The sequence below is a fragment of the Crotalus tigris genome, unplaced genomic scaffold, assembly GCF_016545835.1.
Source record: "Crotalus tigris isolate CLP2741 ecotype Arizona unplaced genomic scaffold, ASM1654583v1 scf7180000019068.10715455, whole genome shotgun sequence".
Taxonomy (NCBI): domain Eukaryota; kingdom Metazoa; phylum Chordata; class Lepidosauria; order Squamata; family Viperidae; genus Crotalus; species Crotalus tigris.
Window position 1 is genome coordinate 1,174,562 of NW_024097358.1, and position 27,657 is coordinate 1,202,218.

The 27,657-nt window shown below is 39.9% G+C and overlaps 1 protein-coding gene across 4 annotated transcripts in view; it reads left to right on the plus strand.

Annotated features, from left to right (window-relative positions):
- LRRK1 (leucine rich repeat kinase 1) overlaps positions 1–19,673 on the plus strand; it is a 58,269-nt gene extending 38,596 nt beyond the window's left edge. For all 4 annotated transcript variants that reach the window (XM_039359095.1, XM_039359092.1, XM_039359094.1 and 1 more), the window contains 11 exons: positions 1,485–1,734; positions 3,052–3,218; positions 4,334–4,531; positions 5,487–5,764; positions 6,637–6,831; positions 7,843–7,991; positions 11,084–11,201; positions 12,227–12,343; positions 15,392–16,209; positions 17,293–17,394; positions 18,385–19,673. In XM_039359095.1, the coding sequence (XP_039215029.1) occupies positions 1,485–1,734; positions 3,052–3,218; positions 4,334–4,531; positions 5,487–5,764; positions 6,637–6,831; positions 7,843–7,991; positions 11,084–11,201; positions 12,227–12,343; positions 15,392–16,209; positions 17,293–17,394; positions 18,385–18,562 (2,570 nt within the window). In that variant the 3' untranslated portion in view covers positions 18,563–19,673. The remainder of the gene's footprint in view (positions 1–1,484; positions 1,735–3,051; positions 3,219–4,333; positions 4,532–5,486; positions 5,765–6,636; positions 6,832–7,842; positions 7,992–11,083; positions 11,202–12,226; positions 12,344–15,391; positions 16,210–17,292; positions 17,395–18,384) is intronic.
- The last annotated feature ends 7,984 nt before the right edge of the window (positions 19,674–27,657 follow it).

The following is a 27,657-nucleotide window of genomic DNA, read 5'->3' on the forward strand; positions in this document are numbered from 1 at the left end:
CTGGACTTTCTTTGTTTGGTCACTTCTGAAGAAGCTTCTTGGATAGAAGCAAAACGTCTTCCAGGGGAAAAAAAAAAACCAGTTGCCTTTTGAAAGATCATCTTTGGGAACTTGAAATATCATGTTAACCTTAGGGATGTAGCACCCTGGCTGATCATATTACAAGAAGCCATGATGTGATTTGATCTGTTTTGGCTTATTGTACTGAATGAATCCATCCATCCATCCATCCATCCATCCGTTCATTCCATCATTCATTAGCCTATCTGCCCTCTTAATAATTAGCTAAAAACATAAAATATAACAAAACAATGCAAATATATCATATCAGAGATATGATCCCTATGGTAAAGTAATCACATAAACTATTTAAATAATCTCCCTTAATTTTCTGGCTCAATACCCATGAGAAGAGCCAGACATTATGGATACTATATTATGAATATAAGCCATAATTTGTGGTTTACATTTTGGTATGAAGCTAGCTAATCCATTATTATTTATTTAAAAAGCCATAACTCAACACGATTCAACCCCACTACCAGGTGATTTACTTCAACTATAAATTTGTAAAGATTGCATTGGCTACTTCAGAATGGTTTGTGAAAAATGCATCAATGTTTTCATCTTGTGTCATATTAACATGATTGCTCACTTAAAAAGTTCATAAACCTGAGGATGGTAAATTCAATACTAAGTGTGTGCGTGCCTGCGTGCCTGCGTGCCTCTGATCATGCACTCAAAAACAACTAAAGAACTAAAAAAAATATCCTAAAATGCATTTTGAAGACGCATTTCCTCCTTTTCCGAAATGTCAGTTATGAAATATGCATGCATCATTGAAAATCAAAGAATACTGTGTTTTTAATTTCAGAATGTTGTCTTTCTTTGAGTGCAGATTCAGATCATTTAACATCCTCAGTAAATTGATTCATCAACTAATCATCCTATTACTCCACTAATTAGGTTAATGCTTTGATCATTTCTCAACGTTGGTTAAGCATGAAAAAGAAGAAAGGAATGGCATTTGGAAAACTAAATTCAAATTCTGATCAGAATATGTTTGGGATGTTTAAACTGACAAAGAAGCTAAGTACTAAAAATGTAGAACAAAGAGTGAAATCATTGATTTCATGAATTAGGTGATTCTGGCAACAGCCTGTTGAAAAAGAGGAAAAATATGCTGAGGATTATCTGTACTGTTAGCTTTGAAGACTCAGTCTTGCTCCAGATGCCAGTTGCAAGGAAACATCAGCAACAGCAATATAGCACTTAGACTTATATACCGCTTCACAGTGCTTTTCAGCCCTCTCTAATCAGTTTACAGAGTCAGCACATTGCCCCCAGCAATCTGGGTCCTCATTTTACTGACCTGGGAAGGTGGAAGGCTGAGTCAACCTTGAGCTAAATGCTATTGTCTAAGTGCTAAATGCTATTGCTATTAAGAAGTTTGATGTATAAATAAATATATCATGTTTTTCCAGCCCTCACCGCCACAGAAAGTGATGGGACTCTACTCATGGAGCAATATGTACCTTGCCCCATCTGTTCAACCACAAAGCCCCAGGATGGAGAAGACAGCCCAAACAAAGAAGACGGACAGTACTTCAATATGGAAGACTGTTTTCTCACTGCCATTGAGCAGGACCACATCACCTGTGCCCTGCATCCAGTTGTACCTGTCCCTTTACAGGAGTTGGTCCCTGAACTTTTCATGACGGACTTTCCAGCCAGGTAATAAGGAGCTCCCATTCTTTCTCCCAAAATTATAGATTTCGGAGTTTCATTCCCTGGACTACGAAAAGATACAACCCTGTTTTTTCAATCACCTACTTTGAACAAGAATACAAATTTGAGTGAAGTTAGCAGCAAATTGCTTATATTTCTGCCTACTTTAGTCTACCCCAGCAGACTGCTCCAGCCTGATGTTCTTCAGATATGTTAGAAATTCAACTTCCAGAATTTCCACAAGAAGAATTTGGGGAGTTGCATTTTCAATACAGTTAGAACAATTAATCAGTGGAACAGTTTGCCACCAGAAGTTGTGGATCCTCCATCACTGGAGGTTTTCAAGAAGAGGCTGAGTGGAACTAGACCACCTTGATAATGTCCCTTCCAACTCTGTTATTCTGTTAATACATTAAGTGGTATCAAGTTGATTTAGCTATACTTAATAATGGGTAGCTTGGCCACAGCTATCCCACCTGTCCAAGTGATAGATGACCACCTGAAATTGTTATCAAATTGCAGCTTTTAGGGTGATAGAAGATGTCAAAAAGCTTGACTACCAGTGACACCAAGCAGGTTTTTTGTCGGCAGTTCAGAATTGACTTTCATTTCTTTCTGGGATTTTTTTTTTTAATTTCACAATCCATCTGACAACCTGGGAGTTCCTAGTGGTGTCCTAATCTAGTCCTAGCCACATCTAACCCAGCTTAGTTTTTTGGGCATCAGCCCAAAAAGTAGATGAAAATAATAACCACACATTGAGCCATGTTTTTAATTACATCTAAATAGAAATGAAATTAAATCTCATATTATTTTCATCCTAGCCCCCTCACTATTTGCGGCGCGGGGGAAAAGCATCTTCTGAAAGCTTTCTCAAGTCCAGGTGTGAAGCTCAACCTGGAGAAAGTTATGCATCTCTGATGTAAACAGACATGCTGTCCCAGGAAAAACTGGTGGAAAAGCTGTCACTCGTAAATCATCACCTTGTGCATGCCAAAAAATGTTTCCTTGGTTTTCTAATGGTGGGATCTCCCCTACTTCTGCTTTGAAGTGACGCTATCCATTAAAAAAAAAAACAATACATTATCTGCTGCCAATAAAGCAGCCTGTCTATCAAAGATGATAATTACGAAATATGTTATCTTCTAGCCAGCAGATGGCTGGAGAGAAAAAAGAAGACTCATCTTGGCCAGGGAAGTGGGCACTGTCTGTTCTGGGAGATTAGGAAGAGGAGAAACGGGTGATCTTAAATCTTGGCTTCCATTTACCGGAGTTGCTTAATAATCCCATTTCTCTCTTTGCTTCATTCGGTATGCTTGGCAGATTATTCTTGGAAAATAGCAAACTGGAATACGTAGAAAATGAAAACAGTATCCTCGGCCAAGGAGGAAGTGGAACGATTATATATCGGGCACAATATCAAGGAAAACCGGTAGCGGTCAAGCGTTTTCAGATTAAAAAATACAAGATTTCTGCCAATTCAGCAGGAGGTAATGAGCCCAGAGTTGACCAATGTGGAAGAGTGTTGGTTTTTTTTTTCTCCTTCCACATATATGCAAATGTTGCGCCTCTTTCCAGGATCAGCAGCACCTGTTTAAATATAGCTTTTAGAGCAGGGGTCCCCAGCCTTGGCAACTTCCAGACCTGTGGACTTCAGCTCCCAGAATTCTTCAGCCAGAATGTCTGGACTGAGGAACTCTGGGAGTTGAAATCCACAACTCTTCAAGTTGCCAAAGTTGGGGAGTCCCTGTTTTAGACCTTATCTAGAAACTATCTCTATTAAGAGAACAAGGGATACGGGTTTTGACTGCCGGAGCCCAGTTTATGGAAACAGGCAAATAGGAATTAAAAGCAGATACCTCCAACTTGCTTGCTGCAGATGAGAAACAAGAAGAAAGATGTGGTGTGGAGGTATGGACTGGGGAAAAAGTGGTTTTGAATGCAGAGGATTTGTGAAAGAATCTTAAAAACCTCCAGTGATGAAGCAGCCACAACTTCTGAAGTCACGCTGTTCCCCTGGTTAACAACGAGAACAATTAATCAGTGGAACAGCTTGCCTCCAGAAGTTGTAAGTGCTCCATTACTAGAGATTTTTAAGAGACTGGACAGTCATCTGTCTGGAATACAAAAGGTGAACTGCTTGAGTAGGGACGGACTAGAAGACCTTCAAGATCCCTTCCACTCTATTCTGATTGACTGACTGACGGACTGACTGACTGACTGATTGATCTGTGCTTCTGCTGAGCTGAAGCTTTCTCCTGCAGACCTCTCTTCTGTTCTTACTTGGTTTTCACAAAGACAATAGATGAAGTCATCTTGACTCACATCTTGCCTTCTTCCTCACTTGTGTATTGAAAGCATCTTGAGTATAATTAAAATGCAGGATGCAAGACTGTCTCTGTTATATCTCAGAGCAGCGCATTGCAACATGGGCAACAACTTTGAGTTGACCACTGCTTGCAAATTCATCCTGCAAAAGTAACTCTTGGGCCACCAGCTTGCAAGAGTCATTTGGACATCCCCTGTGAGAATGCAGGATTTCATGGGCTTGGGATATGATCCAAGAGGGTGGATTTTATATACACATCTGTTTCTCTTTGCTTAGACACCATGCTGAGGCATCTACAGGCGATGGATGCCATGAAGAGCTTCTCGGAGTTCCGCCAGGAGGCCAGCATACTCCATTCACTGCAGTACCCATGTGTGGTCTCCTTAATTGGGATCAGCATCCACCCACTCAGCTTGGCCTTAGAATTGGCTCCTTTGGGCAGCCTCACTACTGTGCTGTCAGAAAACTCTAAAGGTAAAAGAAACATCTTCTGCCCAGTCATGTCCACTTTGGGGTCTTTAGCCAAAAAATTGTACTTTCAGATTTCTACTTTGTAATAAAGTAGAATTAGTTCATCTAGTTGGCATTCATATCTGGTTTACCCCTGGAGGTCAACACCAATAATACAGGTCACAAAGTACAATCCTCCTGTCTCCTATACGGCCCAAGAAACTAGGGGGAGTCCCTTATGAGCTTCTTGCCCAACCCATTATCCAGCTGTGGGCTATGCTATCTTTTATCTGACCAAAGAGAGAAGCAACCTGGAATTAAGGAGAAACTTCCTAACAGTGAGGATAATTAACAAGTGGAACAGCTTGCCTCCAGAAATCATGGGCGCTCCATCACTGGAGATTTTTAAGAAGAGGCTAGACAGTCTTTTGTCTGAGATGGTATAGGTTCTCCTGCTTGAGCGGGGGGCTGGACTAGAAGACCTCCAAGGTCCCTTCCAGCTCTATTCTATTCTATTCTATTCTATTCTATTCTATTCTATTCTATTCTATTCTATTCTATTCTATTCTATTCTATTCTATTCTAAATTTCTATTCTATTCTATTCTATTCTAAATTTCTATTCTATTCTATTCTATTCTATTCTATTCTATTCTAAATTCCTATTCTATTCTATTCTATTCTATTCTATTCCTTATTCTATTCTATTCTATTCTATTCTATTCTGTTCTGTTCTGTTCTATTCTATCCTATCCTACCCTACCCTACCCTACCCTACCCTACCCTATCCTATCCTATCCTATCCTATCCTATCCTATCCTATCCTATCCTATCCTATCCTAATCTGACCATTCCCTTGACAGCATCTCTTCAGCCATTCTCCTAAGGTCTTCCCCGCCTACCTTTGCACCCCTGGAGGAAGAAGGGGACATCGGTGCAGCTGACAATCTGAGGGCCTTTTCTCCTGTCTTTTCTTCCAGGGGCTTCCTTTGTACCTTTGGGACCCATGCTGACCTTCAAGGTCGCCTATCAGATTGCAGCAGGCCTGGCCTACCTTCACAAGAAGAAGATCATTTTCTGCGACTTGAAATCTGACAACATCCTGGTGTGGTCTTTGGACGTAAAGGAAAGCATCAACATCAAACTATCCGACTATGGGATTTCTCGGCAGTCCTTCCACGAAGGAGCTTTGGGGGTGGAGGGCACCCCTGGCTATCAGGCTCCAGAGATACGACCTCGCATTGTCTACGACGAAAAGGTACCGGAGGGAAAGCTGCCGTGCCATTCAAACTAGAGTTCCTGGCTCATATATGAGCCAGAATCAAGATCCGATTTCCCATCAACACGACAAGAAGCGAAACTATAGGTTCTTGACTGATCAATCTTTTTTGCAAGCTGCTCTTTATAAAAATATTTCTTGTCCTCTGACTTAAACGTTAGGACACCTCGACATACGAAAGTGAGGGTGAAGGTTTGCTCTCCGAGCTTGTGGCTTGGTTTCTGAATATTTTGTTACCAGGCTAGGTAAAATCTTCAGCGGAGTTTAGAGGATATCATTGTCCATGTTCTTCTGTTTATAAGGGCTTCAGGTGTGGCTGTCTCAAGGATGGGTCTTGTGATGGGTCAGGTGTGAGTCATCAGTGAGGGGCTTGTGATGGAGAGGTTACATCAGATCAGGTCCATTGGGAGGAGAATTGCTGGTGGGGTTGGTGGCGGGTCAATGCCTTCTCTGGTTAGCTGTGCGGCTGAACATACAAAAATGCAGTTTGGTCCGACTTAGATTCCATTCCCTTTTAAATGGGGTTTGCATCCGTTTCATGTGGAAGTGTGACACAGTGCTTTTCCCCAGTGTCTCTTAATTTTGCATCTTAATTGCATCTTTTTCCCCTATTGGGTTTTTTTCCCCCTCTCCTTTGCACTGATTGTTATTCCAGGCTTTGGAAATAAAGGGAAACCCAAAAAGGGATGTTCAAAGGAAGGGGGAAGCAACCCGGTGAAACACAAGTCCCACAGTCAAATGCAGGTTGAGGCTGGTGGGATCAGAAAGCTCTGCAGAGGTGATGCTCGTTTCCTAGCTTTCCCCACGGCCGGGACTCTGAATCAAAGTTTCTCTCTCTCTTTGTGGCCTAGGTGGACATGTTTTCATATGGAATGGTGTTGTATGAGCTGCTATCAGGGCAACGTCCCACCCTGGGACAGCATCAGCTGCAAATTTCAAAGAAACTCTCCAAGGGGGTTCGGCCTGTCCTGGGCCAGGCAGAGGAAGTACAGTTCCACCGGCTGCAGGCTCTCATGATGGAGTGTTGGGACACCAAACCTGAAAAGGTACAAGAGGATTGTCGGTGTGTAGGCAGAGATGTCCGATCTCATTCTGAGCTGTCGAAACGTAAAGAACTCAGCTTGGCCAGCATCCTGTATCTAACAGTGGTCAATTGGGTGCTCAGGGGAAACCCTATAAAGAAAAGATACGGTAGATAGAATCATTCTGAACTCGAATGCTGGACGCCCAAGATTCTTTGAGACCAAAACTACAGGGAGTCCCCAACTGACAACAGTTTTATTTAGTGACCGTTCGAAGTTACAACAGCGTTGAAAAAAGTGGCTTATGATCGTTTTTCACACTTACGACCGTTGCAGCATTCCCTGTGATCACGTGATCAAACTTCAGATGCTTGGCAACTGACATGTACTTATGATGGTTGCGCTGTCCCAGTGATCACCCTTTGCCGACAAGCAAAATCAATGGGGAAGCCAGATTCACTTAACAACTATGTCATTAGCTTTGTAACTGGAGGGATTCCCTTAACAACTGTGGCAAGAAAGGACGTAGAAATGGGACGAAACTCACTTAACAAATGTTTCATTTAGCCACAGAAAACTTGGGCTCAATTGTGGTTGTAAGTCAAGGACTACCTGTAGAGCATAACAAGTTGGGGATCCCTAAAATTCGCCTTGTCCAGGTTAAAGTTATCCATGTATGTCAGATAAAAAAAAAATCACATTGTCTCAGTCAACTATTTGAGTGAGACACTGCAATGGTGGTTCAGTACATCTGCAAGGCGTTAAGTTACAGAAACCTAATTTTAATCTATTTTTTTGGTTGATCGTTGCTACCACACTCACATTGTCCCTTAGTGGATGCTTCGGCCTGATTGTTTCATAAGATGGGTGCACATGTCAGGCTAAATAATGGGTTTCTTTAAACTATGGTTTATTGGTCAAGCCGCAGCCTTGATGGCTTAGCATTTGGGGTAAATCCAGCCTATAAATCTAAACAGTGATTGGTAGATTGTTATATAAACTTTATTCTTCAAGTCTAACCTTTCTTTTATACAGCGGCCCGTAGCCATTTCGGTAATAGGGCAAATGAAAAGTCCTTCCTTTGCCACATTCATGTATTTGTTGCCATGTGGGAAACAGTCCTTCTTTTCTTCTGAAGGACAGGACCACACCGTGGTATTCTGGGATGAAAAAGAAGATACCAGGTTTGTATTTATTTATTTTTTTTAAAAAAAAAACTTTCCTTATGTTCTCTGCAATGTAAATAGATAGTTTGTTCAGTATTTCTGTTAATAGCTGTTGATAATGAACCTGTCCTCAAATACTGTGCGAAGTTTTTTCTTCGCCCTCTTTCTTATCCCAAACACTGTGATTTGTGGGGTCTTTTGGTGCTCTCTGAGCTTAGAGGTTTTCTTGCAGACATTTCATAACCAGACTACGTAACATCATCAACTCACCACTGAAGTTACCTGGTTGGGTAATGAAACATCAAGCTATTCTCCAAAGCGCCTGAAGGCAGGACAAGAAGCAACGGATGGAAACGAATCAAGGAGAGAAGCAACCTTAAACTAAGGAGAAACTTAGAACAGTTAACCAATGGAACAACCTGCCTCCAAAAGCGGTGAATGCTCCAACACTGGAGGTTTTTAAGAAGAGACTGGACAGCCATTTGTCCGAAATGGTATAGGGTTTCCTGCCTGAGCAGAGGGTTGGACTAGATGACCTCCAAAGTCCCTTCCATCATCATCTTCTTCTTCTTCTTCTTCTTCTTCTTCTTCTTCTTCTTCTTCTTCTTCTTCTTCTTCTTCTTCTTCTTCTTCTTCTTCTTCTTCTTCTTCTTCTTCTTCTTCTTCTTCTTCTTCTTCTTCTTCTTCTTCTTCTTCTTCTTCTACTTCTTCTTCTTCTTCTTCTTCTTCTTCTTCTTCTTCTTCTTCTTCTTCTTCTTCTTCTTCTTCTTCTTCTTCTTCTTCTTCTTCTTCTTCTTCTTTTTTGTAAGAAAACTCTCAAGCTTAGAGAGCGCCAAAGACCCCACAATTCAACCCTGTGACTACAAATATTTTCTTCTGTTAGTACCTGTGACTTGTTTTGTTCAGACTGAAAATGATAATGGGTTAGACCATTATTGCCTGTAGGTCCTGAAGAACATGGCCTTTAGTTTGCTAGCTGGAAATGATGGGTATTAGTTCCCCACCCATATGGAAGGCATCCTATGGAGGGTAGCTGATGCAATATCTGAGATCTGCTGGGTGGCCCAAATAGGAAAGAAATCAATGGTCCATTTGGTCTCATTAATAGACGACATTTACAAAAACTCACCAGGACCAACTTACCACGAGTCAAGAGTTACACTAATCGAAGAAATGGTGGAATAGAATCATTAAATAAAGGATGCAAAAAAAAGGGACAAAATGAAATGTGAATGAGAAAAGTTAAAATAATTTTTAAAATTGTTTTAAATAATTAAATTGAATTGCTGAATTGTCCTATGGTGAGTGGGTTGTGGAGAGTTGTCCTATTCCGTAATAGAAGAACATGATCTATTGGGCCATTAGAAAAAGAACCATCTGCGTTTTCAGTTTGAACCTTCCATGTTTGGCAACTTACAGTATCCATGCTTCCCTCAAAAGGGTTTCTTAACCGTTTATAAGTTCCTTACAAATGCCCTGTGAATGTGCTAATAAAATGACCGTTATATACACTACCAAGATAAACTGACCAGGTTGAGAATAATGGATTACTCATTTTCAAAAGGTTTCAACAGTCCCCATACTTCACTGTTTCGTTTGTGTGTTTTCACGCAGGGCAGAAAACCAAGAGAGCACATCTGATTCAAATATTTAGCTGCATAGTGTCTTTTTTGTCTCCAGTCTTTTAAAGATGTCCAGTATTCAGTGATTAAATTTATGAGTTCTTTGCGGTTTTCCCCCTGCAAACACAAACAGAATCATCTTCTTGTGGGTTAGTGGAAAAACAAGTTCTTTGTTCCTCTTTGGATACGTTCTGCTCATATAATGTTTGAAGATAGATCTACAAACATTATGGATAAACTTCAGATTGGGTTACATACATAAATTGTGGGCATGGAAGATGGGCAGCAGGACAAGAATCAGAGTTGGGGAAGTGCAGAACTTCAGCACACAACGTTAGATTTGCTGGGCCAGGAAAACAAAGATTTGGGGTTCACACTGGGGCAAAAAAAAGGGGGAAAGGAAAAAAGAGAAAAAACTGGACAGCCACCTATTTGAAATGATATAGGGTCTTCTGCTTAAGCAGAGGGTTGGACTACTAGAAGACCTTCAAGATTCCTTCCAGCTCTATTCTGATTGATAAAAAAAAATGATAAAAAACACAAATAATAATGAAAAGGCACTAAGAAGGCTAAAGGCTAAGATTGCCTTAGTCCAGTGCTACTGGATATACATATGTACATGAATTTTGATTCCACAATACAAACTGAACTTAAAGAAAAGAAATTGAAATAAAAAGTGCAAGCAAAAAGAAATGAAAGAAAAAGAAAAGTAAGAATAATAAAGATATTGTGTTATCTGTATATTGTCTCTATTATCTCTATCTATCTGTCTTTCATCTATCTATCTATCTATCTATCTATCTATCTATCTATCTATCTATCTATCTATCTTATTTATCTATCATCTATCGACTACCAAACTTCATCACAAATATAAACAAATTTACTTTCTAAAGTTATATGCATTCATTTTTTCATCCCATAGCCCACCTGTTATCCATAAACAAAATCCAGAAAACATCATCTTTTCAGTCTGGTATCAGCAGAAAGTCCCTAAGTATTTTCCTTTTAAATTTTATAGTCTCGGCTAGTTTCTTTTGCAGATCCTGATTTTGTATCCACAGTTATCTTGCTAAATTACATGTCCTTCTTCTCTCCAAAGTGAGGGAACTATGTTCTTATATCAGGAGGAGGAATAATAAGAACTAAATGGTGACCATAGGAACTGGTGTGGCATGATGATGAGGGAGTTGGGCTAGGATAGGGAGAACCAAATTCAAGATTATCCTCAAGTATGAAAGTCCTCTGGGCCATGTAGTCTTATTTTAATCCAACGTACGTCACATGTGGAAAAGTGAGAGGAGGGAATGCTTTGTAATCTCCTGGGAGAAAAAGCCATGCAATAATCTGATCAATAAACTATGATGAGATGTATTTTTAGGGGAAAAAAATCAAACCCACACAGAGTTGTGTTTTTTCTTTGCCTCCCACTGAGGCTGTCCTGCTGGTGGTGGTGCCTTTTGATTTCATTCCCCTTCCTGATTTCAGGAACTACACCGTAGTAAATACAGAGAAAGGATTCATAGAGGTTTCCAAAATGAGTTGTCCAGGAATGAAGCTATGCTGCCAGTTGAAACTTCAGAATTCTCTTTGGACCGCAACAGAGGTATGTCTCATCCCATGTCTTCTGAATTTGAACTCTTCTTGTGTTGGCGGTTCTGTTTAGTTTTGTTTTATTTGAATGTTTAATTTATGTGTTGGCCTTCAGCTGTAATAATAAATTGGAAAAAAAATTGAACTTGATTATAAGGATTGGAGAGCTTTAGCCATGAAATTTGCTAAACTGATTGTCAAGTTGGTCAGATGTAGAATATAGAATCACAAGGCTGGAAAGACTTTGAAGGTCTTCTAGTCCAACCCTTGCTCAAGGCAGGAGACTTTATACCATGCCCAGTCTATTTTTTAAAACCTCTAGTGATGGAGTACTCACTCCTGGAGGAAAGCTGTTCCACTGATCAGTGGTTTTCGCTGTCAGACAATTTCTGTGTATTTCGAGGCTGGATGTCTCTTCAATAATCTTCCAGGTGTTACTTCTTGTCTGGCCCCTCTGCTGCTTTGAAGAATAAGTCAATCTCCTTTTCTCGGTGACAGTATGATTAGAAATTACTGGAACCGAGGTTTCAAATGAGTAGCTTACATTCCATGTCACTTGTATCCCTACATTCTCCTCTTGACAAGAGACAGTAAAGGAAAACAAAAATGGCGATTGCAATTTAAGAAATGGATGCCCAGGAAGCCCAAAGATGCTTTTTACGAGGCAACTAGATTTTTTTTTTCTTTGAAGACATTTCGCTTCTCATCCAAAAAGCTTCTTCAGCTCTGAGAGCTCCATTCCATACTATCCAGTCAGAGCTGAAGAAGCTTCTTGGATGAAAAGCGAAACGTCGTCAAAGAAAAACAGGAAAGTCCAGTTGCCTTGTGAAAAAGCACCTTTGGGACAACTATGACCTGGATGATGGAGAATCTCCATAGATACACAGGAAGCTTTATCATTAAACTTTTGATTTTGTCCACATTGAGATAGATAACTCTCCGTTTTTTTTCTTTCAAACGATTTCTCCATATTTTCATCCTTGGGAAAGGGGGCAGCGTAAACACTATTGAAATCCGCTTTCTTTTCATCTCCTGCAGGAACAGAAGATTTATATATATAGTTTACAAGGAATGTGTCCTCTGAAAGTTCCACAGAAAGGCGTAGACACCCCAGCTGTTGTCACCTGTTTTCTTGCAGTGCCTTTGATGAAAAAGGTAAAGCAAAAGAGATTTCGAACACAAGGCCCTCATAACTTCCAAGCATACCCAAAATAAAATGTGAATGTTGTAGCTGAAGACACCTGAACAGTTGTCCATTTAATGGCAGAATTAAAGCAATACTTCCACCTGCTGCTGGGTTGAGGAATGAATTAAGCCCCCTGTTTCAGTGCACATTTTGTGCAGTTCATTTGTCTCAGACATAAATTTTGAAATTAAGTCAGGGCAAGATTTGAGGGTAGTGCTAGATGTGGGTATGGCATAATAATAATAATAAATTTTATTACGGTCGTAGACCAGCAATAGCCATCACTTTTTACAATATATTAAATAATAATAATAATAGTAATAATAATAATAATAAAAATAGTACTAACATTAATAGTAAATAATAACATCCCTGTTAAGAAAATACATGTTCTTAAAATGTTAGGGTCACTCCCTAATTTATGTGAGTGGATAGCCGATTAATGTGTGAGTAAATATAATGTTCCAAACATTATTAGAGATATCTCCAAAAAATTGGCACAAATTGACGACTATAAATCTGTAACCAATTTTTTTCTTGTGGACATTGCCGCAACACAGTATTTTGCCACTGCATGTGTGAAAGAAGGGTTTGAGTCTTGGAGGAGAAAGCCTACATAAAAATTGTCTGCCCGCTCTGGCAATCTCTCTAATAAAGGGAAAATATACGCTGTCCTATAAACTTGGTATAACTCACAGTACATAATGGAGTTGTAGACTACTAAGATATTGTAATGTTGGAATGAATCCATGAGTCACGTGGCAAGATTCTTTTAAGCTTATTTCTACACATAATAATCAAGATTTTATTTATTTGTTTAAATCCCACCTTTATTATTACTAAGGTGGCAAATAAATTCCCTCTCCTATTTTCCCTACAACAATCTTGTGAGGTTGGGTTGGGCTAAGAAAGGGCACTGGTCCAGGTCACTCAGCTGACTTTGATGACTAAGGTGGGACTTGAACTGACAATCTCTTGTTTTCTAATGCTTTCTGGTGCCTTAACCACTAGACCAAACTACTTCTTCTCTTTGCCTACTTTGATTACTTGTACTCTTTGCTCACTTTGGCCAGATATTATTACTTCTACAAAGCCTTTAAATGTCCTAGTTTGCTGTTGCATCAAGAGAAGAGTATAATGCATCTCCTGCACAACTGCTCAAACCTTGATCAACATGATTATACAATAAAAAGTTTCTCTTTGGATTGGTTATGTGGCTTTACTCAAAAAACAAACTCTGTCATAAGTAAATATCTGATAAAGGGTATCCTTATCACTTTTCCATGCTCAGGATTTGACAGTTAAATCTGGATGAATGAAAAATGTCATTCTTGATGGAGACTCAGAGTGCTCCAGTTTAGAAGTTGCATTTCTTCAGCTTTATAATACATGACGTGGCCAGCCTTAGTTTACCAAAATATCAACAGAATCAGTTTTTTTACCCTCATCATTAGTAGTAGCCACTTGGTTTTATAGCTTTATAATTTATGGGTTTTGTAGTTCTGAGTTTTATTGTTGTGAGTTACCCAGAGTTGTTGTTGTTTTTATAAGTTGGGCAGCCATACAACCTAAGTATCACTTTTCCTACTGGTTCCCATATCCTCTACCTCAGTCAGTGACTGAATTTGCAGTGAGTGTATCTCCTTCGGATCTTACTAAGCAAACAGTCTATCCTAGTCTTTCCTTTGTTAGTTCATCATCCATGATTAGAATTAGGAAAAGAAAAAAAGAGATTTTAACAGTCTAGTTTCATTTCTCCTTTTTCTCCAAAACTATTCTTAAAGGCGTCTTTGGAACAATATCTTACTTTAAAATAGTTTTGGAACTAAAAAAGTTTGATCAGCTGGACTTTGCTAGGAATATTAAAGCTGTTTAAACACAGTTTTGTTTTCCTGTATGGATCATGCAGAGGTGGGTGGAATATGTGGAAATTCTGCCTCAAAGGTAATTATTTTTCCACTCCAGATCTTACGACTGTGTGTTTTCTTTCTCCTTTCTTACTGGGAATTTGTTACCAAGCTTTTTTATGGAGGCTCATGGATTATTTTTGTAATCAGGGGCTACCATCTTTTCATACTTTTTATTCATTTTATCTAACTGGTGGATATTTTAAACTCCTTTTTAGCAAGATGGATTGTTCTCTCAAAGATTTTTACATTCATTAGTAAAACAGCAAGGAGAGCATTATTTAAAGATATATTGAAATGATAGCACTATAATGATAAATAGCAAGATTAATTACTTGCTATATAATGCTTGGTTATGTCCTGATTGTACAAATACACCATGAAATTGAAGATTAGTCAAAGTCAAGCTTCCTTTTAGCTTTCATTTCAATTGTTATTCCTTGATTTCCATCTTTTTTTTTGTGTACAAGACTAACTTCACAACTCCAGTGATTCACTTAACAACTGTAGCAAGAAAGATCGTAAAATGAGGCAAAACTCATTTCACAAATGTCTCACTTAGCAACATAAATTTTGGGCTCAGTGGTAATCATAAGTCGAGGTCTACTTGTATTTTGTTTCCTTATGTGATGTGATATTACGTATGTTAAAGAATTATTAAAAAGAAATCAGTCAGTCAGTCGATGTTTATTACAGTCCAAGACCGGAGCAAGTTGAAACTCAAGGAATATCCAGTTAAAAATTCCAGAATAAAATAACAAATAGCAAATAAAATCTACATTAAAATCCCAATTTGGCATCCAAATGAAAGAATCATTGAGAAGATTATTATTAATACTAATGGTTGAGCAGAAATCAGAAACTGCCACCTACTTTAGGAAGATAGTATTAGATGCCCCTTGAGTCTTTGCTCAAAGCTATAGATCAGGGGTTCTCAACCTTGGCAACTTTAAGACTTGTGGACTTCAACTCCCAGAATTCCTCAGCCAGCAAAGCTGGCTGAGGAATTCTGGGAGTTGAAGTCCACAAGTCTTAAAGTTGCCAAGGTTGAGAACCCCTGCTATAGATGCTCAAAGCCTTTGTCTAGAATTTATGTTTGTTTTCATTTAGAACTTCTATGTGGTCCTGGCTGGTTTATCTGATGGACTGATTGCAGTTTTCCAAGTCACGAGTGGTGCCCTGGAGGACAACTGCGGTTATCTTTGCTCCCACACAGCCAACCGCTCCTTGTTCGGTATCAGTGATGATGACCCCCGCCAGAATCCTTACCCTGTGAAAGCTATGGAAATGGCTAACAGCGGGGCAGAGGTCTGGTACAGCAATGGCCCTGGTGTCCTGATCATAGACTGTAAAGCCATGGAAATCACTAGGCGACTGGAGCCTTACAGTCCGCCATCCACCGTGGTATCCATTGTGTGCAGCTCAGATTGCAATGGGGAAGAAGTGACCTGGTGTTTAGATGACACCACCAACTTCCTGGTGATGTACTACACCTCTGCCTACCAGCTCTGTGCCCGATACTTCTGTGGGGATCGTAGCCCCCTGAGGGACATGTTCACAATTCAGCAACCGTCAACCTTGATCCCTACAACACTAACTGCAACCAGGGATGTGGCTCCTGAAAGCACCTCTTTGGCCAATGTGAGCATCCTTCAGAGTCAGGAGCTTGGCACTCAAATACTAAATCATCAGGACTCCCTGACAGATTACTGCTCTGTGTCCTCCTACTCGCCATCATCTCCCAACAGGATGCTGAGATCTTCCTCAAGTCTCCCAAGCTCACCCACAAGTTCCTCCAGCACACCTTTCTTGACTGATTATGAAGAGCTCAACAAGCTTCAGGAGCCCAAACTTCCTTCTGAGAAATCTGAAACATGTCTCCAAGCTGTGCGGATCCTACCTGTAAAAGATCTCTTGTGGATTCCCAGGTAAATTGTGTCGGGAGCCACAGTGAGCACAGTTTTCAGAGCTCACTTGAATTGGGAGCTATGCTAATTGTTTACATCAGGGGTCCCCAACCCCCCAGTCCATGGACTGGTACAGGGCCATAGCATGCCAGCAACTGGTCCGCACAAACAAGCAAAGCCCCATCCATGGGATGCAGGCAGTACATAAAACCCACATGCTCTCCGGTCCCCGGAAAAATCTTTCCCCATGGAACCAGTCCCTGGTGCCCAAAAGGTTGGGGACCTCTGGTTTAGAGGTCCTCATCCATCCAGATAAATTATTTTTGAAAATCATGGTAATCTTGTGAAACTTTCAACACACCGCTTACCTGCATTTAAAGCCATAGCAATTTCCAAAGTTCTCATATTCTCGGAGAAATTTTGTTGGGAACCGAAAGAGAATGCATGAAATTTAGTTGAAAGACTGCTTGTCCCCTTCCCCTTGCTATTTAAAGATTTTATTATGATGATATTTTTCTCAGATTCCCATCTGACATTCTCATAGAATATACTAAGGGTTCAAGATTTCATGTCATAAAAATTGGCCAGTGGTCCAGATTAGAGAAATTCTTTAAAAAGCTTATATGAATCTAAGGCTGTTTTTCCCCAAAGTCTATTGAATCCTGATGATTTATTTATTTATTTATGAGACTTATATACCGCTTTAAGTGCAAGCACTCTCTAAGCGGTGTACACCAGTAAGCAATGTATATATATATTTACATTGCCCCCAACAATCTGGGTCCTCATTTTACCTACCCCGGAAGGAGGGAAGGCTGATTGGAGAACATTCATGAGGGGAAAAAAACCCTATTCTTTCATGTCCTTCTTTTGGGTTCTGTGTAAATATCTAGTTGCCCACTTTGGGGAACAAGATGGTGGAGTAAATGTAGTCTGGATCTGATCTTTCCATTATTAATGGCTGAATTAACATCGGGGAAGAGACGAAGCTCATCCGTGAATCTGGAAATCCCAGTTAAGATCTGCCTCTTCCACAAAGTCTTCTCTCCTAATTTCCTTTTGATGTATCCCAAAGTCCATAACCAGTTTGTTCCTTCATTTTAGGCAAGGTGGTGATATCATTGTGATTGGCCTGGAGAAGGAAGCCATTGCTCAGCGGGGGAGAGTCATCGCTGTGCTGAAGGCTGTTGAGCTGGCCTCTTATGGGTAAGGGGGAATTGGAAAGAAAAATGATGCTGGGAGTGACTGGTCCACAAAGAAAAGGTTAATTTTAGGCAGAGAAAGGCTACTCAGCAAAGATCATGTTCTGCCCCAAGACAAAACATAAGCTTAAACTTAACTTTGTAACAATGACAGAAGAAAATGTATATATCTATCAGATGTGAAGTATCAGGACCACATGTGAGTCTGATGCATTGCTCATGCCTATACACAAGAATCTAGTCAACTAATAGCATAAAATTGGCACTAGGTAAGAGCCAGTGGAATTCAAGAAGGGTTGGACTTAAAGCATTTGTAGAAGGACAGGCAGAGCCTGGAGGGGTGGAGTTAAGAGAATAATCAGTCTAGAATCATTACGTTCCCATTTGTGGGAACGTAACGATTCTAGACTGATTATTCTCTTAACTCCACCCTTCCAGGCTCTGCCTGTCCTTCTACAATATCATGCTAAAAATGGGAAACTTGGCTCCTTCTGATTTGGAGAATTGACTTTCAGAAACTGCCATCTCTCCTCACTCCTCTCATGCAGCATGATGCAAGCTTTGGAGATGGTTTGACATGGTCTAGAGGGAAACAGGGTTCTCTGGAATGGTCCATTCCTGGATTGACCAGTTGTGCGTATCCTTACTAAAAAACATTACATTTCTAGACACTGTTCACTTCTCTGTTTCTCTGAGAGATGGATGCATTATGCAAGTAGTTTATTTTTATCACTGCATAATTTATTCTGGATTTTTAAACTGGTACAGTTGACTCTATCAAATCTTACGGAGCCACAATTTATCAGAATTATTTAAACCTTTCGGTGGATGTCAGGTTTTCTTATTCCTGGTATATACTGTCAATTAGTTAAGCATCATGAAAGGGGAAGATGTACCATTTAGAGATCAAAGTAGGCTTATCTCTGTGCAATAGCCATTATTACAAAGAAATTTTCTTTTGTAAGTCAGTGTTTTATTTTTATTTTTTTTTCAGGTCACTGGTTGATGCTGCTGTTCTGGCCAAAGACAGGGTTGTGTGTTGCTTCAGAAATGAGTCGATGGAATGGTGCTTGGCTCTCTGGAGGAGTTGGGGAGCCAAAGACTTTGACCTTTTCTACCAATCACATGAAGAATTAGGGAGACTTGAAATTTGCCTGCGCAAGAGAAGGTAGTGGCAACCATCAGAAAACTGACACCCTTTGATGTCTTGAAAATACCCAAACTTTTCTAAAGAGGGAGTGGTTGCTCCCCGGTTCTGCTGCTAAAGGAAAATAAGGTGGGCTTGTTCCCCTTCATGCATTTGGATTCCCAGCCACTATCAAACAAATGTCCACAACGTCTTCCAATCAGACGCACGTCTCTGCAGGCTCTCTGCAGTGCTCTTTTGTGTTGTAGCCTGTTGCCAAACACAACACTTTAGACATGTTGTCTTCTAGGACAGAATATGACTGACAATTGCATTTCAGCTTTCACTCTGGTGATAGACCGCAGGAGAAGACACGGAGAACTGGAGTCCAATTAGGGTTATAAATTGTGTCTGTAGAAATTCTCCAGCTGACAGTATGAAAAGAACTAAACTGAGCTTGTATGAAAAATATCTAATTCCGGTGGAAAGGGCCTCTATATTTCTCACTCTTCTATGTTAAACCCAACGTATTTGAGAATATATTTATATTCTGTGTTAACTCTTCCATATTAAACCCAATGCACTTGAGAATATAATTATAAAACACGGAAACACTCAATTGCATAGAAGCAAAGTTTCCACAAAGTTTTGAGGATGGCCCCAAATGAATGCAAGCTGATTTTAAATCTTTTAGGAATCAGGGACTAAATTGCGATGGTGTTTATTGATTTCAGAGATCCTTAAGCGTAGCACTTTTTATTTGATTACAGCCCAGTGTCTTTAGAACTCAGGCAGTTTTGTGTTCGTATGCATGTGCTCAGAAACATTTGGTGAGAAACTGTTACAAAGACATAGAGTACAAGGCAGAACTTCCTTTTTTTTTTTTTTTGTGAAGTAACCCTAAGCGTTATTCACACTATGTGTATTTGCACTAACCCTTGGTATCCTTCTCCAGACCAGAAATACAGAGAGTTGCTGGCTTTCTACATATTAACGTATTTTACAAAATCCTCTGAATTATGTTTAAAGAAATGCTATCAGAGTTGTGTTGTGGCAAATATAAAAGGAACCCTTTTGTGAATGTGTGAACAGATGACTTTTTTAAAAAAGAAAAGAAAAGAAAAGGCATCCTAATTAAAAAGAAATGTTTGTTGCAATGTCTGTGTTTGGAGGCCTCATTTATTTATTTATTAAATTTATTTGCTGCCCTTCTCACAGTTCAAGGCGACTACTACTAGCTGGATTCATTTTCAACCCGATTCTTACTTTCTTTACAATATTTACTGGCTGCCTAAATTGTAGAGACTCTAGGAAGTAAAGAACAATAAAAACGTTCCGTTGGACAGTCAAATGGCTGCTGAGAATCTTCAACTAGTCATCAGTTCATTAAAAAGAATAATTTTAAGGCATTTGGAAACATCAGAAGAGTAGGGACCCTGAATTTTTTTTCAGGCGCATGACGTTCCTCTGTGTGGGGGCCACCACTGAAAAGATCTTGTCTCTAGGTTATCTTTCTTTTTTATTTTGTTTAAATTTTAAACGTTATGGGTTTTTTGTTGTTTAGGCAGCGTTCTGTAAGCCAGACCTATTTTGCAGCTTACAAATTCAGCCTATAATGAGAATCTGTATTGAATTAAGTTAAAGCATCGGATTTTAGAGCTCATGTTAAAGATCTTAAAATATCTTTAAAAAAAAAAGCTGTTACTTCTGGAGCATAAAGGTTAACTGCTTAGCCCCTCTCCCTTAAATCAGTGCCATCTAGATGTGCAGGGTTTACAAAATCCAGATGTCCTAGTCCTCTGTGGAGAGACGATTGCTTAAGTTTATAACTCCTCTAAATCAAGACACTAGGGGGAGTCTGATCTACAGAATAATGAAAAAAAAACCTCCATAATTCCATTAGCAGCTGGATACCTACAGAACAACTGAAAGAAGACAACTGGATGAAACACTACAAGCCTTTTGCCTTCAGCTGTAGCATCAGAACTTGACTGATGCAGTTTCTAAGCCAACTTCATTGTTTTGTTCTTGTTTTAGTGTGTTGTGAACCCATCTTCAATCGTTTATTCAGGAAATCGTGGCTTATGGATTCAGCATCTCGCAAACTGCCCTAAAATATTTCTGTCTGGAGACCTTAGGATTTTCCCACCCACAGGCGCCTAAACTGAATTGTTTCAAGAATTATGTAGTAGCTATGAATAGGAAGAGATCGTGAGTTTGACCTCCAGTTAAAGATGATACTTTTGCTAGCATTGCAGCAACTACTTCATCCCATCACTTTCCCCACTCTGTAATAAATGCAGGAATTAGGCTCAAAATTGGGTTACTCTGAGTTCTAGTCTCTCCTTAGGCATAAAAATCAGCTGGGTATCCATGGGCCAGTCACTCTCTCTTAGCCCTAGGAAGAAAGCAGTGGCAAACTGCTCCCAAAATTTTGCTGAGAAAACTGCAGGGACTTTTCCAGACAGTCGCCAGGAGTCCAAAGCTGACTAAAAAGTGCACTAAATAAATAAATAAGTAAATAAGTAATAAATGAATAAATAAATAAATCAAAGCCAAACTTTTTTTTTTTGGTAATGTTCTGTCATGTTGTGTGCATTGTTAGAAGACTTGAAGGATCAGATTGAAGACCATTTCTCTATTTGTTGCGTAAGAGTTGACACCAACTTGATGGCAATCAATCAGTCAACTTCTTAATTTCCCTTTAACTCAGATCAAGGCACGAGTAGTCCTCAACTTACAACATTTAGTGGCCATTTGAAGTTGCAATGGCACTGAAAAAGGTGACTTATGGACATTTTTCACATGGCCGTTGCAACATCCCCTTAATCATTGAGATCTACATTCGGATGCTTGACAACTGATTCATATTTATGACAGTTGCAGTGTCCCCGGGATCAGGTGATCCCCTTTCTGAACAAGCACAGTCAACGGGGAAGCCCGAATCACTTAACAACCATGTTACTAACTTAACAACTGCAGTGGTTCACTTAAACATGGCGAGAAAAGTCGTCAAATGGGGCAAAACTCACTTAACCAATGTCTCCCTTAGGAATATACATTTTGGACTCAAATTGTGATCGTAAGTCAAGGACTTACCTGTAAGAGGTAACCTTTGTGAGCAATTGTTAGTCTGAGTGATCGTTATTAATACCTTTCATTCAAGAAATGTTACATTAGAGATTTGTTCCCATTCAGAGGAATATATATTTTAGACATTGTTATCTTAGCAGAGTGAATATATAATCTTTTTTAAAAAAACCCTGACAACAGAACCAGTTTAGACCACTTTAGACTATAAAGCTCAGCTGGCATTAACTGAAACTTCCTGCTAACACAGGGTTCCTACCTACCTTCTTCTCACTGCTGGAGATTTATTTGCCTTTTGCCCTTTTGCTGTCATCCTTTACTTAATGAAAACACTCCTGTTCTGCAGATGATTACGGAACCCAAAGTTAATTAAAAGCATTTATATCCAATCTTTTCAGAAGTGTTCAGTGATGCAAACTCCGTGGGACAGGGAAGAGCTGATTAACTAAAGAACAGTTTCTTTCCACCCCTTCACTTTGTATAATTAATGTGTATAATCTTTCGTTATAGAGGTTTTTTTCCAGATTTTTTGGGATTTTCTGTTTGAAGAACTAGAAGTTCTTTTTGGTCTCATCTCTCTAGTCTCACTGGCACGAAGGAGACCCAACTGTTCTGTTTCTGTAGATTAGCTCTTGGAAAAACAACCAGTAAGAAATTAAATGACCCTTTCTATTATTATTATCGTTGTTGGTTTTTTTGCTGGGGTTATCATCACCATCATCATTCACCATCAATTCTTACTATTTTAAATTAGAATGATCAAACATAATGCGAGAGATAATGGAAACATAATCACACTAACAGGAGGGTTTCTTTTTGTGGGAAACGAAGCAGAACACAAAGTTAGAATGAAGCATGAAGCCAGACAAAGATGCCACAAAAGCAGATTTAAGACACTTTCAACCTTCTGCCCAAAATGTTTCTAGAGAAACAGTGGGTGAAATCCTACCAAATATTCTCTAAATTAGACAAGCAGGAAGAGAAGGGAGGGGAAAAGAAAGACATAAGGAATGAGGAACCAGACAGGGCAGCATGAAAAACCTTAAGAGGGATGAACCCCTCAAGGAACAGAGTGTTTTTTCTTTCTTTTTTTCCCTTTGTGTTTTGTTTTTTGACCTGAGAAATATAAAAAATGTTGGGATGGTTTATATAAAAGAAATGTTTACTCTGTTGTTGTTTTTCTCTTTTTTTAAGATACGAGAAATGTAAAAGTGTTGGGATGGCTTGCATGAGAAAAAAGACTGAAATACTTAAGTGTAACTAATTTGGAGAGAATCTTAACCAGTAAGAATGCTTTGAATATGGTGGGGAAAGCAAACTTAAATCAGAATTCTGTAAACAGGATCTATGATGAGGCGATTAGAAAAGAAGCTTTACATTGATGTGGTTATTATTTGCAGAAACACGAGAAAAATGTCTACATTTAATTGCCACTTATTCAAATACTAAGAACTGCATTAATTGAAGGTTGGCAAAAGAGAATATTATTGGAAGAAGAGAAGAGAAAATCAAGCAAAGCCATTATAGGGACTATAGAATTATAGGAATTAATTGTTATTGGTTTTAGGACCTTTTTGCCTTTTTGGTGTTAAGTGAATCCCTGCAGGTGTTAAATTAGTAACACATTGGTTTAAGTGAACCTGGCTTCCCCCATTGATTCTGCTTGTCAAAAGGCCACAAAGGGGGAATCACATGACCCCAGGATACTGTGACCATCACAAAAATGAGCCAGTTGTGCCAAGCGTCTGAATTTTGATCACGTGACTATGGAGATGCTGCGACAGTCATTAAGTGTGAAAAACGGTTGAAAGTCACTTTTTTTTTTCACTAAATGAATTGTAAGTTGAGGACTATCTGTCGTATAAATGATTTCAGTTGACACTCAAAAAAATAAAAAAAAACAAAACCCAATCCTATGCCCGTTGAATTTCTGCATTACATGCAGCCAGTCAAAAGCAGCTGTGCTAGGAATCAGGAAAAATTGTATAATGTGGCCTTACAGAACAGAACAGAACACTGGGCAACCGTGAGAGCTACTCAAATAGCTTGGTCCAGACGGGATTCTCATTCTCTCTCTCTTTTTTTTTTTTCTCTTTCTCCCTCCCTCTCTTTCTTTCTCTCTCTTTCTCTTTCTCTCTCTCTCTTTTCCTCTCTCTCTTTTTTCTTTCTCTCTCTCTCTCTCCTTCTTTCTTTCTTTCTTTCTTTCTTTCTCTCTCTCTCTCTCTCTCTCTCTTTTTCTCTTTCTCCCCCCTCTCTTTCTTTCTCTCTCTTTCTCTTTCTCTCTCTCTTTTTTCCTCTCTCTCTTTTTTCTTTCTCTCTCTCTTTCTTTCTTTCTTTCTTTCTTTCTTTCTTTCTTTCTCTCTCTCTCTCTCTCTTTCCCTCTCTCTTTTTCTTTTTCTCTCTCTTTTTCTCTCTTTTTCTTTCTCTCTCTTTTTCCTCTCTCTCTCTCTCTTTTTTTCTTTCTCCCACTGCTCTCTTTCTCTCTCTCTCTCTCCCTCCCTCCCTCTCATACACACACACCTTGGCATCATCCCCTCCTCCAAATGGAAAATTATCCCATCCCTCCATTGCGTGCCTTCTTCCACAGGATACAGCCCGAGGCCCCAAAGCTCTCTCTTTTAATTTCCTGTTCCTTGTCCTTTATCACAGGTTGGGCCAGCTGAAAAGCCCTTCCCGAGTGGCTTTCATTTCAAGCCAGAAATTTCCTGGCAGCTGGACCCCAATAACAGCCGTTTTCCCATGAATGATGAGAAACGCTGAGGGGTGGCAGCTAAGAACTGCCCTGGGTCCCATTCCTTCCCTCCTGAGGAGACATTCAAACCCCCCCTTTTTAAATACCCCCCCACCAGGCCACTTCCTCCATCTCCCACTCATCTCCCCCACCCCATCCCTGTTGCTGGCAGATGTATCAGAGAAGGGCCTTTGTCAGCCTGGCATATGGCTGGGCTCCGAGAGAGAGAGAGAGAGAGAGAGAGAGAGAGAGAGAGAGAGAGAGAGAGAGAGAGAGAGAGAGAGAGAGAGAGAGAGAGAGAGAGAGAGAGAGATGGACAGACGGACAGACACACAGACAAACACAGAGAAGGAGAGAGACAGAGAGACACACAGAGAGACAGAGACAGAGAGATGTCAAATGGTTAACTTGCTTCCCTCAAGACAACAGCAACTCTCTGGGTGGAGGCTGGAATGTGATTGGTCAGTTGGGAGGCTGTTTGGAAGACTTCCACATGGGGCCAAATTCACTAAGAAGTTGGATCTGTGCCCTCCAGTTTTGAAGCCTTTTTATTGGGAACAATGAAGGAAGGAGGTTGGAATTGTGGACATTACACAGAGACCCTTTCTAAAACCCCTAAAACCCACCCATTTTTTCCCCCACTGGTCGTGGTAGGAGAGTGTGTTACTATGCCTTGCATGGTTTAAGGCCCCCCATTATATCCCTTCCCATTTGGGGGCAAAAGTGCAGGGCTGTTGTTGTTTTTTTTCTTTTGCGCAGACTACAATGGCTGGATTTGTATGGTATACCAAGCTAAAAATGAAACAAAGCACATAGAAACTCTGCAACAAACGTTCGTGAATGAAGATTAACTCAGTTTTCGCCTACAGGGTGCCTTCAGGATGTATTGGAACATGCTGATTGGCAACTGGGACCCCCAAGGGCCTCAGATTCTGCTAGTTGTAGCATCAAAACATCTGGAAGGTACCAAATCTGGGGAGAAAGCCATAGAAAAGTTCCCTAGAAAATAAGGAAGTGATTTTCTCCGGTTTTCACGCTGGTCCATCTAGCATTGTGAAGATTTCCAAAAGGATCTCTGTTAACTGACTCAATGGTCAACCAAATAGTAAATGTAATTAGTTTAAATAAATGTAACTTCACATGTATTGGAAGAATGCCCCTGAAGTGTGTGTGTGTGTGTGTGTGTGTGTGTGTGTGTGCGCGCGCGCGTATCTATAGAGACATAGACATTAATGGGGTTTGAACTGACTGTAATTAACCTGGAAAATATTATAATGGATAACTCGGTGAAGATTTAATTCAATGGGTGATAACTGGGGGGGTGAGCGCATTCCATGCTACACATTGTTAGGAAAGATATGAATAATATTGCCAAGATATTTAACTTAATGGTAAATATCTTGGCAATAATATTGCCAAGATATATTGCCAAGATATTTACCTTAATGTAAATCTACGGGACACATACATCTGGAATATTTTGTACAGTTTTGGTCACAACAGTCAAAAAAGGAGATGGTAGAGGTGGAAAAGGTGCAGAAAAGGACAACCAATAATGAAAAGAAGGACTAGGAATAACATGATAGCAGTGTTCCAATACCTCAGGGACTGCCACAAAGAAGAGGGGGTCAGCCTATTCTCCAAAGCACCCAAAGGCAGGACAAGAAACAAAGGATGGAAACTAATCAAGGAGAGAAGCAACCTAGAACTAAGGAGGAATTTCCTGACAGTGAGAACAATTAACCAGTGGAACTGCTTGCTTCCAGAAGCTCGGGATGCTCCATCACTGGAGGCTTTTAAGAACAGCCATTTGTCTGAAATGGTATAGGATCTCCTGCTTGAGCAGGAGGGTGGATTAGAAGACCTCTGGTGTCCCTTCTGACTCTATTCTTCTGTTATCCTTAGGAGAAATGACGTTTGATCACACACGGCAGAGAAAACATGGACAAGAAGACGTTGTTCTCCCTCTGTCCAAACATTAGAATTAAAAATCATCCAGTGAAGCTGTTTGGAAGAAGATTCCGAACAAACAACCAAAAGTATTTATTTCCACAATACATAATTAGCTTCTGGAATACATTGCTACAAATGTGGTAGATGGCTATTAGCTTGAAGAAACTCACAGGTTTGCCAAGTTTTGAAGATTCGTTGTTATGTCAAATTGGAGAAAATGAATTTCTAACTTCAGCTACAGGGGAACAGTGGAGCCAGAGGTTCTCCTGCTGGGAATACCCTGGAGATATTAATTGACCACTGTGAAAAACTAAAGTTTCTGGAATAAAACCGGCTTTGACCTGATCCTCAAAGTTGCTCTTACGTTCTTATTCTTTGCACATCCTTTATTGCTTTAGGAGCCAGCTCCAGAGTGAAAACATGTGCTCTACTGTAAGTCCAAATCTTTTGAAATGAATGCTAATTCTGCATACCTATTAATTGAGTCGCAGTATGTTTGCCAAACCTAGAAGAGATCAACCCCGACTGCTCTTTAGAAGGCCAGATCCTGAAGTTGAAACTCAAATACTTTGGCCACCTAATGAGAAGGAAGGACTCACTGGAGAAGAGCCTGATGCTGGGAAAGATAGAGGGCAAGAGAAGAAGGGGACGACAGAGAATGAGGTGGCTGGATGGAGTCACTGAAGCAGTAGGTGTGAACTTAAATGGACTACAGAAGATGGTAGAGGACAGGAAGACCTGGAGGAAGGTTGTCGTGGGGTCACGATGGGTCGGACATGACTTCGCAATTAACAACAACAACAATGTTTGCCAATCCCTCAGAATGAATTAAGCTGCAATAGTGCATTAGGAGAATTCTCTGAGGCCAAGGTAACCCTGAAACTCAGCTTGAAAACTCCTTTCATCTGTCTTTAACTTTTCCGAGGAATCCCTCCAAATTGCTCATATCAGATATCAGTAAGGTAACCAACTTTTTTACGATGAAAAGGAGGACACAAATAAATTGAAGAAAAAAATATTGTAAATAAAAGAAACATTTTATTCATTGCAACAATAATACAGACAACTTGCACGTGCAAAGTTTGCCAGCCAGGTGTTTTGGCGCGCTCAGCAGCAATTCCTGTTGGCTTTCGAAAGCCAATAGTGGGAGTAGCACAGCTCATGCAAAAGTTGAAAAAAAAACCATCAAAAAAAAGGTGCTGGAACACCGTTCTGAGGGTTCTATGAGGGAAAAAAAAGCCCTGCAGATTAGTCTTCCAATATCGAAAAGGAGGACATGAAGGAGGACACTTTTTGAGGGAGGACAGAACTTACAAAAGGAGGACTGTCCTCCCTAAAAGAGGATAGTTGGTCACCTTAGATATCGG